The sequence below is a fragment of the Oreochromis aureus genome, linkage group 20 (genome assembly GCF_013358895.1).
Source record: "Oreochromis aureus strain Israel breed Guangdong linkage group 20, ZZ_aureus, whole genome shotgun sequence".
Lineage (NCBI taxonomy): Eukaryota > Metazoa > Chordata > Actinopteri > Cichliformes > Cichlidae > Oreochromis > Oreochromis aureus.
Genome location: NC_052961.1, coordinates 12,693,165 through 12,704,059, shown reverse-complemented (window position 1 = coordinate 12,704,059; position 10,895 = coordinate 12,693,165). Strand labels below are relative to the sequence as shown.

General features: G+C 41.5%; 1 protein-coding gene and 1 long non-coding RNA gene across 3 annotated transcripts; one reads left to right on the top strand and one right to left on the bottom strand.

Moving 5' to 3' along the window:
* Positions 1–1,988: 1,988 nt before the first annotated feature.
* Positions 1,989–10,895, bottom strand: LOC116310925 (poly(rC)-binding protein 2-like). 2 transcript variants are annotated; one of them, XM_031727861.2, is made up of 13 exons: positions 10,730–10,895; positions 9,841–9,991; positions 9,483–9,506; positions 9,361–9,393; positions 9,126–9,242; positions 8,901–9,032; positions 8,655–8,783; positions 8,466–8,540; positions 8,217–8,276; positions 7,789–7,861; positions 7,648–7,703; positions 7,313–7,482; positions 1,989–3,173 (listed from the first exon to the last, which is right to left on the bottom strand). In XM_031727861.2, exons 2-13 carry the CDS (start codon positions 9,907–9,909, stop codon positions 3,137–3,139), a joined length of 975 nt encoding a protein of 324 aa, XP_031583721.1. In that variant the 5' UTR covers positions 9,910–9,991; positions 10,730–10,895; the 3' UTR covers positions 1,989–3,136. The 2 variants fall into 2 exon arrangements, with proteins under 2 accessions (XP_031583721.1, XP_031583722.1); XM_031727862.2 differs by having other exon boundaries at positions 8,235–8,276.
* On the top strand, positions 5,648–6,145 carry LOC120435339. Its single transcript, XR_005609662.1, has 3 exons — positions 5,648–5,756; positions 5,845–5,988; positions 6,083–6,145. It is a non-coding gene; the product is annotated as an uncharacterized LOC120435339 (long non-coding RNA).

Below are 10,895 nucleotides of genomic sequence, written 5' to 3'. Positions count from 1 at the left end.
TTGAGCATGTCCAAAGTGTGCCCGTGTCAATTTATGACAAATTTGCTCATTAACATCTACAGTTAGATCCACAAGTATGGGACAATGACGTTTCGCCTCTGTACACCACAGTGCATTTTATATCATAATGTAGTATAGACTCGAGGGGTTTAACAAAAGTATTGCATTAACCGCTTCAGAATTGGAGCCATTTTTATCCCTCAGAACTAAAAGGCTGATGGGGTACTGCAACAACTCAAGAGCGAAGTGATGTTCGAGTTTCAAATTGATGCCATATGTAGGAGTATCTACTAAAAATCTCAGACAAGTTTGAATCTCAGTGACCTCAAGAAGAACTCAAGAAGGATGTCACCTAGCATTTTGAAACCGATACCATAGGTGCATCTACTTGGGAGGCTGAGGGGAAGCACTGACCAGTATTTTCATTCAGCCTTTTATTTCAGTGCAAGGGAAGACGACCATTAACGGGCTGAAAGAAAACAAAACCAAAAAAGAAGAACGGGCACTAACTTTAGCAGTTGCCAAATCAAATATTTGGTCAAGAAAAAAAAAAAAAAAAAAAAAAGTGGCTTGAAAGAAAATTGGGCATTTAAGGCCAAAAATCAAGAGATCACATTAAGGTGCAAAGCATTTGTTATACTCAAAAACAGCAAGGGCAGATTCGATTTAGCCAGAAAACTTCTAAAAGAGCAAGCACACTTTTGGATGGAAAAAACCCAAAACAAACCAAAACAAACCAGCCTGAAATGAAACCATCTTGCACCAGAATGATGGAAAGAGAAACAGGTGGAGACAGTGTTATGGCAATGACATGAATGGCTCCCAGTGGAACCGGGTCACCAGCGGTTATTAATAATGCGACTGCTGACAGAAGTAGCCTCAATCCTTATGAGATGGTACCAAAAAGGAAATAGAAGAAAAAAGGACTGTTTAAGCATTTCACATCTTTTATTTCTGCATTTCATTTCTTCAACAATTTAATTGCACCCAGATCTACAATAGTTCGAAAACGTGCACAAAAACGTGAGTTTCTTCATCCTGCAAAGAATAATAAAAAATAAAATCTGACCCAGGCAAAAAAGATAGCTGGAGACTAGTGTTAATTCTATAATTCTTCTAATTAATCATAATTTAATACCTCAGCATAATATACTTAAAGACCAATATGTCTTGTAGTTTTGCCCCTTGCAGCATTCTCCCTCCCTGCAGTTAAAAAAAATATTTCTCTATTTAAAACAAACATTTCAATGTTATTATCATCACCACCATGGTCTTAGTAATTTAAGAGAAAAGAATATATTTTCCTCTTATTTAAGCCCACTCCTCATAACCAAAGCCCACCCACCCTTATCAGAATCCAATACACAACAATGCTCAAAGTCCAAGGGCCTGCACTACGAAGCAGGTTCAGCATACCTACGATGTCTTCTTACTGTCCGACTATAACCGACATCATGCCTGGATTTCAATGCGGTAAGTCAAAGCTTTTATGGAATATAGCAATGAGCCACAAAATTCTTAACTATAATCCCAAACAAATGTGTGAGTTTCTGCAGACAAAGCCGGTAGAAGCTTTGTGTAAATGAGTACGATAGGCTCATTAATATCACTGCCCTATCATTAAGGCACGAGTAGATCTATCATTACAAATGTGTATTCCAATAAACTGATGTGTTCCTCAGACGTCATTTTATGGCAAATGAGACATTTTAGCATTTTTGTTTCAAGCTGCAAATCTGGTGGCATTAAAAAGCCTTGGAAGCATGTAAAGCAGCGGTCCCCAACCCCCGGGCCTCGGACCGGTACGTGAGTCGTTTGGTACCGGGCCACGAGAGTTGAGGCTCAGGTGTGAAATGTATGGTTTCCAGGGTTTTTATCAGTTTTCAGCGTTATTTTATTATCGTTTTTATCGTTAACTCGGTTTTCCTGGGTCTTTTCACGTGTGTTATGAATAAATCTTCCTTTTTTCGGTACCGGTACTAGTTTTATTTTGTTGTATTTATCCGCGACACCTTAAAGGCCGGTCCGCGAAAATATTGTCGGCCATAAACCGGTCCGTGGCGCAAAAAAGGTTGGGGACTGCTGATGTAAAGCACGAACAGAAAAACATGATTCAAACCGGTATGCACGCTGCACTCGTCAGAAAATGCTACTGAGGTTAGACCATCTCTTACATCATAGGATCCAGTCTACCCAAAAGTATCTTCTAAAACCAGTTAATTACTCAAAACTGATTGGCCAGTTGATGCTTTTATACATGCTGATCTGTTACCTCATGCATGTGTGCAGTCCAAGTTATCTCTGCAATGTGCCCCATTAAGGAACTGAAACACTGTGTAACCTTCAGATCCCAAGATTACCTGACGTTATGACGCTAACCACAAATCCCGCTTCGTAGTGCAGGCCTCTGGTCAAGAAATAAAACGGATGGAAATACAGGAATGACACAAAATAATTACTCAGCAAATTAGAGGTGAGACACGATGTAGCTTAAAAAATTCTCATCTGAACCCGCACTAGACAAGGGGTAAATTACCTTCGGACTAAAAGGTTTTCCCTGCATACACCTTCAGCTGGAGATCACTTAGACCCAGTGAGACCCGTTAAACCCACAATGCCTCATTCAGGAAGTACAGCCTCAAACAGAAGATGGCAAATACCAACAAATTCTACTCATTCGAGGAGCTGTGTATTAAATAAAAATAAATAGATATTTAAAAGGAAGGGAAAGAACAGTCCATCTATAATGTTATTGTGTGTTTTTTTTCTTCATTTTTACATTTTCTAAGAAAAATCTGACATAAGAAAAACATTATTTATGCCTTTTCAGATTTTTCTAAAATTTTACCTACAGTATATCAAGAAGATCATACAGATATACAGCAAAATAAGAGGGAAAAATACAACAGAAGGAATCCTTAAAAACTATATGCAAAGGGAATTTAAAAACATAATAAATAAATAAAATACCAATATCATGATAATGGTGTAATTACAACTGAGTAGGTGTCTAACCAAAGCAGAGGAGAAAACAGTGAGTTTATAGTACTTGGTTTTTGCATTAAGTTCAATAAGGGACCTCTTGGTAAAAAGTAGGGGGAGGGGTTACGTTAGGTGCTGATGAAGATCCTCCATGTCAGTTGGCTGCGAGTCCAGTAGCTTCAGATGACAGCCTGAGCAGAAAATAGAAAAATCCAACACTGTTTAAAACAAACAACTTACATATTTAAAATCAGTAACACATGTTGCTGTATTTGAAAACTAATAAAAAAAAGTCTCAGACTTGTGAACAATCTGAGCAGGTGAAGATGGAAGATTTCTGCTAACGTTTTACACAAGGTCTTTTGACTGGCAGTTTGAGTGAAGCAGGATGAGATTTTTCCACAGAATACACTTGATTATCAAACTGCCCATCTATCAGGAAATCAACACCTGCTTCCAGCAAACTGATGTGGCATATGCCCTGATAATGAACTGTGTGACCCCACTTCCTGCTTTAAAAAACAAACAAACAAACAAAAACAAATCACCCTGCATCCGTACAGCAGGCTTAGCTGCAGAATTCAAATATGCTGCTGCTGGAGAATTAGGGGTGCAAAAAATGATTTTAGTTTACCAATTACAGCAGGATAATTGGACAGTTATTGGCTGATAAACTGAGGTAAACTATGTTATGTCACAATGTTCTTTGAAGCTTTCTGATACCGTTACCTCTACAGCTATTCACAACAGCCTACACCCAAAAATCCTAAAAATACAGATTTCCTCATGTTTAGGTTTGGAAAAAACCCTGAAAGCGCAATAAACAGGAGCCACACTGGCTGCAAATAAAATGTTGGTCAGGCGAAAGCGAATCAATCAATAACTGTGTGGTAGTGATGGCAGTGATCAACCCAAATCTGCTACAGATTTTGTTTGTTTGTACATTTTAGACTACATACACTTATATCTAGGGATGGGTACCGGTGTCCGGTGCCATTGTGGAACCGGTGCTGACATGAACGGTAGTAACCAGACCGAAAAGCAGCGCACAATTCGGTGCTTCATTTCGGTGCTTTTTTCCCTGAGAAATTTAGCCAATCACTTCCTTTCCAAGGATAGTAGGCGGGCCCAGGTATGTACGGGTTTTTTTTTTTTAGAGCAGAGCTAAAATGCCGAAGCTGAAGCGCTCGAGAGTGTGGCTGTACTTCACAGCAAAAGATATAAACTCAGCAGCCTGCAACAAATGCTTAAAGGTAATAATGTGCAAAGGAGGTAACACCTGAAATCTAATGAAACACATGGCGTCGCATGGCGTTTTTTTTAAAAGCCGAAAAATGCACCGCATTTGATAACTTGCAGCAAGACATCACACCGAGCACATCTACTGCGGGTGTGGTGCCTGTTCTCGGAGTTAGCAACATCCACGAACCCGAGGAGGAGAGTCCGGCCCCTAGCCCTGCCAGTGTAGCAGAAATGATAACTGATGATGATGATGGCAGCAGCACCCGTTCTTCTCTGGGTGAGTAGCTTAATGTTGTTCGTGCAATTTACGTTGAGTAGGCTAACCACGTTATTACATTAATGCATGTAAGGTGAACTAGCAAACACCGTCGTAGTTACATATGGCAGATACTCCCTTCACCCTGGCCAAAAGGCTAAAATGACCAAAAGAAAAAGTGGACAAAATGTCCACTGCCCTTAATCCAAGGTATCAGCCCCCATCTAGAGATGATCTATCCAACACACTTGTACCTGCCTTGTATTGCGTGGAAAAAAGCAACCTCATCCAGAATTTGGCACAGGTTAACAAGGTCGCTATCACCTGTGATGGATGGACCAGTATTGCTCAGGACCATTTCCTCACAGTGACTGTTCACTACATCTACAAAGGCAAAATGAAGCAGAATGTGCTTAGCACTGAAGCAGTTTATGAGTCACAAACAGGTCCAGTTGTCGCTAAAGAAATATCAAGTGTTGTGGAGCAATTTCACTTGGGAGGAAAATAATTGCTGCCACTGTAGAGGAATGCCTGCAACATGGATGTTGCTTTGAAAAAATTGGACTTTTAAAGTGGGATGCTTTGCTCATACCCTCAACCTGGCTGCATAAAAAGGTGTATGACATTCCTGCAGTTTCCAGCTGGTGTGCCAAAATCCGTTCAGTTGTGGTGTGGCTCAGACGTTCATCCTTGAGCAAAACTGTGCTCAGAGAAAAGCAGCGAATCCTGAGTAAGTAGCGCATGTAGTTGCATATCAAGAAGTATTGTTATTAATATTACCTTTTTTATAATAATTTAAAATATGTTTCTGTCTATCTGTGCTTTAGATTTGCCAGAGCATAATGTAATTCTTGACGTTAAGACGCGCTGGAATTCTCTCTTCCTGATGGTGGAGAGATTTATGGAGCAGTTTGATGCAATCCAGGCAGCTGCTCTGGATCTACGGCTGAGGAAGCCTATGGAGAAGGACAAGTAAGTGAATGACATGAGCATCACTTGCAAGAGCTAAATTACGTCAGTTACCTTTAACATTTTGAATATTTTTCAACAGGCTAGAAAGGTTCACGCACACCGATTTAATGAAGGCAGAGGAGTTTATTAAGTGCATGCAAGTCCTGTACACGTCAACCATGTGTGTGTCAAGTGACCCACATGCAGCCAAATCATCCCCATCCTGGCCAAGCTGGAGGCACATTTCAGACGATGTGATGAAGACAGTGTTTTCACCTCTTCAATAAAAGGGAAAGTCTGGGGTAGTCTGCAGAAAAGATATCAGGTATTTGCAGACAATATCAATGCGCATGAAAAATAGGGTTACCTTTTTTCAGTATCAGCTCCTATGTTATATCTTGTTTTACTTAAAGGATGAAAACCTTCAGAAATTTCTGAAGGAGGCCACGATGATGGACCCACGTTTTAAAGGCAGGCTAGGTGGTGAGGCAGCTACTGACATCTGGGACAGGTTGGAGAAGGCAGCAGTTGCAAATGCCACAGCAGCAGTTGCACAGGTATTTTCACTGTGTGTGTACAGTCTTGTTTTTTTGCATCATGATGTAGTTTCTATGTTGAAGGAATGCTCTTTTACTATCTGTGTGTCCATAGCCTCCCACTGAGGACCCCAAAGCACACAGCGAGGTGGATGATGCTGACATGGACAAGCCAGAACAATATGTAATTTCAGATTTTTTCTAACACAACCACTACATTCTAAAAAGTGATCTTTATTTATTTTGCAAACCTCACACATCTTTTTTTTTGTTGTTTTTCAGCTAAGTAAGGTCCAGAAGTCACCCTTAGAAAAGCTGTTTGAGGATGAAGACAGAGAGCTTCAACAGGCTGCTTCTCAAGCGGGTAGAGTCCCCTCAATCACAGAGCAGGTACAGAAGGAGCTTCAAATATACAAAAGACTGCCAGGAATTACCTCTGGACAAGACCCTGTGGCCTGGTGGTGGAGTAAGAGGTATACACTCCCAATTTATCTGCCCTATCAGAAAAATACTTGTGTGTCCCAGCTTCAACGCCTTCTGAAAGAGTTTTCTCTTGTGCTGGGCATGCCATCAGCCAAGAGCGATGCCGTACACTCCAGAAAAGGCTAATATGATTATCTTCTTGCAAAAAAACTGCTAAACATCACAGGTTTCATGACAAAGTTTGTGTTTTCAATTGTTTAAGCACTGGTTCCAACCAAAGAGTTATGTTTTATTGACAGAAAGGGCTAGGTTTGTTATAATTTTGTTTAAAAAAAATTACTGGGAAAAAAAAAATCAAGAGGTTTTTGGACGAAGTTTGTGTTCTTTATTTTTTAAGCAACCGGTTCGAAATCACCGCTTTAAGCACCGCACCGCTTTCAAAAGTTTTTTTGCACCGGTATCGGATAAAACCTAAACGATACCCATCCCTACTTATATCTCATTTGTTTGTGCACATAATGGACAAACAGCTGTTCGAATGGTAAAATCCTGTGTGAGTTTTTTGGCCTGTTTTGTCATCCCTAGATTCTAGTGGGACACTGTCACAGCTGGAAGAGGGGGTAATGAAATTATTACGAGAGCTGTGGTAATGAAGTGACTGTTGAAAACTGCCAGTAGTCCAATTCTAATAAATCTTCGGTAATCTAATTAAACAAGAAGCGCTCCTTGTGTTTCGTCTTATGTGAAGAATCCATTGCTTCTGATTGATACTAGTTGGTCAAGTGGACAAATGGTAGGAAAACTCAATCTCCATTAATGCGTTTCAAAACGGACCAGCTGCACAATGTCAGAATTTAAAAACAGACAGCGAGAGAGCGCCATCTTCTTGTTGTTTTGCACTAGCCGGTGGCTTTTTTCTTACCGGGCATTGATCAGGTACTCAGCCAGGCTGATACTGGCGTGGGAGCCAGTAATGGTGACCTGTCTGTCAGTTGAGCCCTCCACAGGGTTGGCAATCTTGATCTGAGCCCCTGACATCTGACGGATCTCATTGATCTTTGCGCCCTGACGGCCAATGATGCAGCCAATGAGCTGGGGAAGAAGAATTACGTGACACTATGTCAATACTTTCAATGCCACCACAAAATAAATTAAAATAAAAGGTTGCCAATTCAAACAAAATGAGCTACTTAGAAAAGCAGCAAGTTTCTCTGTTAAGAAAAAAAAAAAAAAAAAGTCACATTAGTCATGACTTACATCGTTTGGAATGGTCAGCTCATGAGAGCCAGTTTGTGCAGAGGCATCCATCCCAGCTGAAAGAACATGAGAGTGAGTTGATTGCATGGATTAACAGAAATAGACAGCAATCAAATTCCCCCTCACAGGAAGTCCACCTACCCTGGAAGCCCTGGTTGCTGTGTGCAATGGGGAAGGGGCTCTGCTGCATGGCCAGCTGGTGAAGTTTGGTGAGCTATTGAAACAAAAAAAAAGGAAAGACACGTAGAGCACAGACAGACAAGGATGTGTTAGGAAACACTGAAAATAAACTTTAAGACTGAAATGTTTCCCTTGTGTAAGTGGTGGTTGTGATAATGAGTGGAAATCATGAAATCATGAAATGAAAAATGGGATCCATGATTTTGCTTTAAGATGTTCATGTTAGGATTTGAATCTATAATCTTTGGAACTGTTAAATGGAAAGTGTGTCTCAAGCAGTGGTGGCTGTGGGAAGGGGAGCAGGGGGGAAAAAAAATGTCAAGAGGGATGAAATAAGAAGGTGGTATGGCTTCCCCGGACCGAAGTTGCAAATATATTGGATCACTTACAGAGGGCCCTTCACTTACATCAGGCTGTGGAATGGCGTGCTGCCCTTGGACAGCGTAAGCCTGCAAGGAGAGAATAGCACTTAGGAGGGTGTGGCAGTGTGACATGGCGCACTCCAATATGCATCAGTCCTCTGTCCTTGCTACAAGGAGCAATGCCTGGCATGCTACTAGAATACCATTTCCATAACTAAACTCAGTTAAAATAAAAGTGTTTTGTTTTGTTTTTTTTAAGTACTTTTATTACTTTACCTGACCACCTGCAAAGATGACAGGAGACCCTGAGGGTTTGGGTCTGTATGGGATGGTCACTCCTTTTGGTGGAGACTAGGAAAACAGAAATATTCACCTTTAACTATCAATAACTACGTAAAGTATCAGTGTCCAGAGCACATTTACAAAATCGGAAAAAATCAGGATTACAGTAAACAATGTCTGTACCTCAAGCATGACAATGCAGATCTGCTTGACACACTCAATAATGGACTGTGGAGTCCCTGCAACGGTGATGGCACGCTCTGTTGAGTTGGGTAACATGTCCCCTGCTACTTGTACCTGAGCTCCTGCAGACTACAAAGTCACAGCAAGAGTTGCAACACAGATTAGGAGAAAAAAACACCCCCAACAACAACAAAAACCCACAACAGGATCTGAAATTTGTAGAAGATTAAAATACAGCAGACAAACCTCTCTGATTTCTTTGATCTTGCAGCCACCTTTGCCAATGAGTGAGCCGCACTGGCTGGCGGGTACAACGAGGCGCATGGTGACTGGTGGTTTGCTGGTGGCCGTACTGTTAGTCATCGAAGTGCTGATGTCCTGCAGGGGAAGCGGATACAACAGGAGGCTTTAGAAAGTGGCACTTGTGTAGCTGCTACGTCTTTAATGTAAGATACAACAAACAATTCTAACCTCCTCCAGTTTCTCTATGATCATGGAAAAGGCTTTAAAGATGGAGGTGGTAGGTCCCGCGAGAGTTATGATCCTCTCTGGGCAGTTCCCCTCTGAGATGTTGATACGTGCACCACTCTGCAAAGAGACAGGAAAAAACCAAAAATTGAATCAGTTGCTTTGTTGTCATATGATGCATGAGTCACAGTAAATGTTGACATGTTCTTTCCTGACTGTTGGAAAAAGACAGACTTACCTCCTCTCTCATCTTTTTAACAGACTCGCCTTTCTGTAGATAAAGAATAAAAAACAATATTTACAAAACACACCAAGGGACATGCCACAGATAACATCGTTCTGGCAGTAAAACCAGCTTACCTTGCCAATAATGCTTCCAACCTCCTACAGAAGATGACAACAAAAGTGCGTGTTAAAACGATACTTTGCCGTTTTGTTTTTTACTACAGCTCGATTAATTTTAAGGAATGAATGCACACTTTAAGCTGCTTATACAATCTAACCTTATATCAGTGCTGGAATGTTGGGGTTTTTTGCACGCCTGAATCACATGCAAGCCTTTACAGCCATTTAAAAAGTTACAATAATCCCAAAAACCTGTGCTGACCTATTTTTTCACCGAACACACCAAAAACTGATCTGCAATCAATAAGGGGTTTGATAACAGCTTTTCATATCTTTTCAAAGTCTATCCATAGTTGCATGCAGTCACACTCACCTTCCCATGCATGAGTAGCCTGATGGTTAAGGTGACATTAAGTCCTCCTTCAACCAAACTGGAGTCCATTGCTGCAGCTGAATCCAACACACACTCGCACGCGCTCTCAACACTGGCCAACAAAGTGAGTCTTTGGTCACTGGCTGAACGTCTGCAACAGAGTGGAAAAATTAACAGTCAGAGACAAGCGTAGTTGGTGGAAAGTGTGAGGCCATCTGCTGTCAATGCAAATCAGTGAAGTGATGCGGGCAATGCACATCTTGTAGACTTTAACGCCGTTTTTCAGCCACGTCGAAAGACAGAGACGTTTCAGTTCGGTAATTGACATTAGACTGGCCCGAGTCCACTCATTCACTGTGCACAATAACCCACTGTCTCCCGACGGTCGTGTCTATTTTCTGGCATTCTGTAGCGGTGGCGACATCTCTTTAATTCTTGTACTCAAAGACAAGCTCCTCAAAACACTCATGTAAAAATCACTGTAGCTTTAAATTAACTTCACAACCAAGGTAGCAAGAGAAAGCTAACAGCGTGACGTTATGGGATCAAATCCTGTTTGAAATGAGCATCCCAGCTAGTCACGCAAGCGAGGTAAGAGGAAGTTAGCTGCACCAAAACATTTTTCCACTCAAAACACTCGCTTTTAGCTACATGTACAGACTGAGAGCTAACAGATTTAGTTATTCTATCTCAAAAAAATATAGCATTTCGAAGCTAACTCCTGCTCCACCATCAAGCTAAAAATACAAATCAGTGATTTTCCATCCAGCACGCTAGCGTTAGCATCCAGCAACTAGTCGGATCCCGCGGCCTACGAACCGCACTGAGTTATCCCTGTCCTTCACTCTAAGGGGAAAAACACACATACACACAAAGCTGGAAGACTTACCGGAACCGTCCCTGGAAGTGTGTTCAGGGGGTGGGTAGGGTGGCAAGGGTAGAAGGGGAGAGGTTCGGGAGGGAGTTTTAAAAGGATCTGGGGAAGAGGGAAGCGACGCCGCTTTTCGATCGGACTCCACTCTCCTCCTCTGCTTCGCACAAAAGGCAAAACGCGT

What these genes read in the sequence shown, in the direction of transcription:
- LOC116310925 (XM_031727861.2), bottom strand. Translation starts at nt 9,909, where the DNA reads ATGGACTCCAGTTTGGTTGAAGGAGGACTTAATGTCACCTTAACCATC. An exon ending in TCATCTTTGCAGGTGGTCAG is followed by an intron (nt 8,277 to 8,465) that starts GTAAAGTAATAA and finishes CTCTCCTTGCAG; the next exon opens with GCTTACGCTGTCCAAGGGCA. An exon ending in CAGCAACCAGGGCTTCCAGG is followed by an intron (nt 7,704 to 7,788) that starts GTAGGTGGACTT and finishes ATGTTCTTTCAG; the next exon opens with CTGGGATGGATGCCTCTGCA.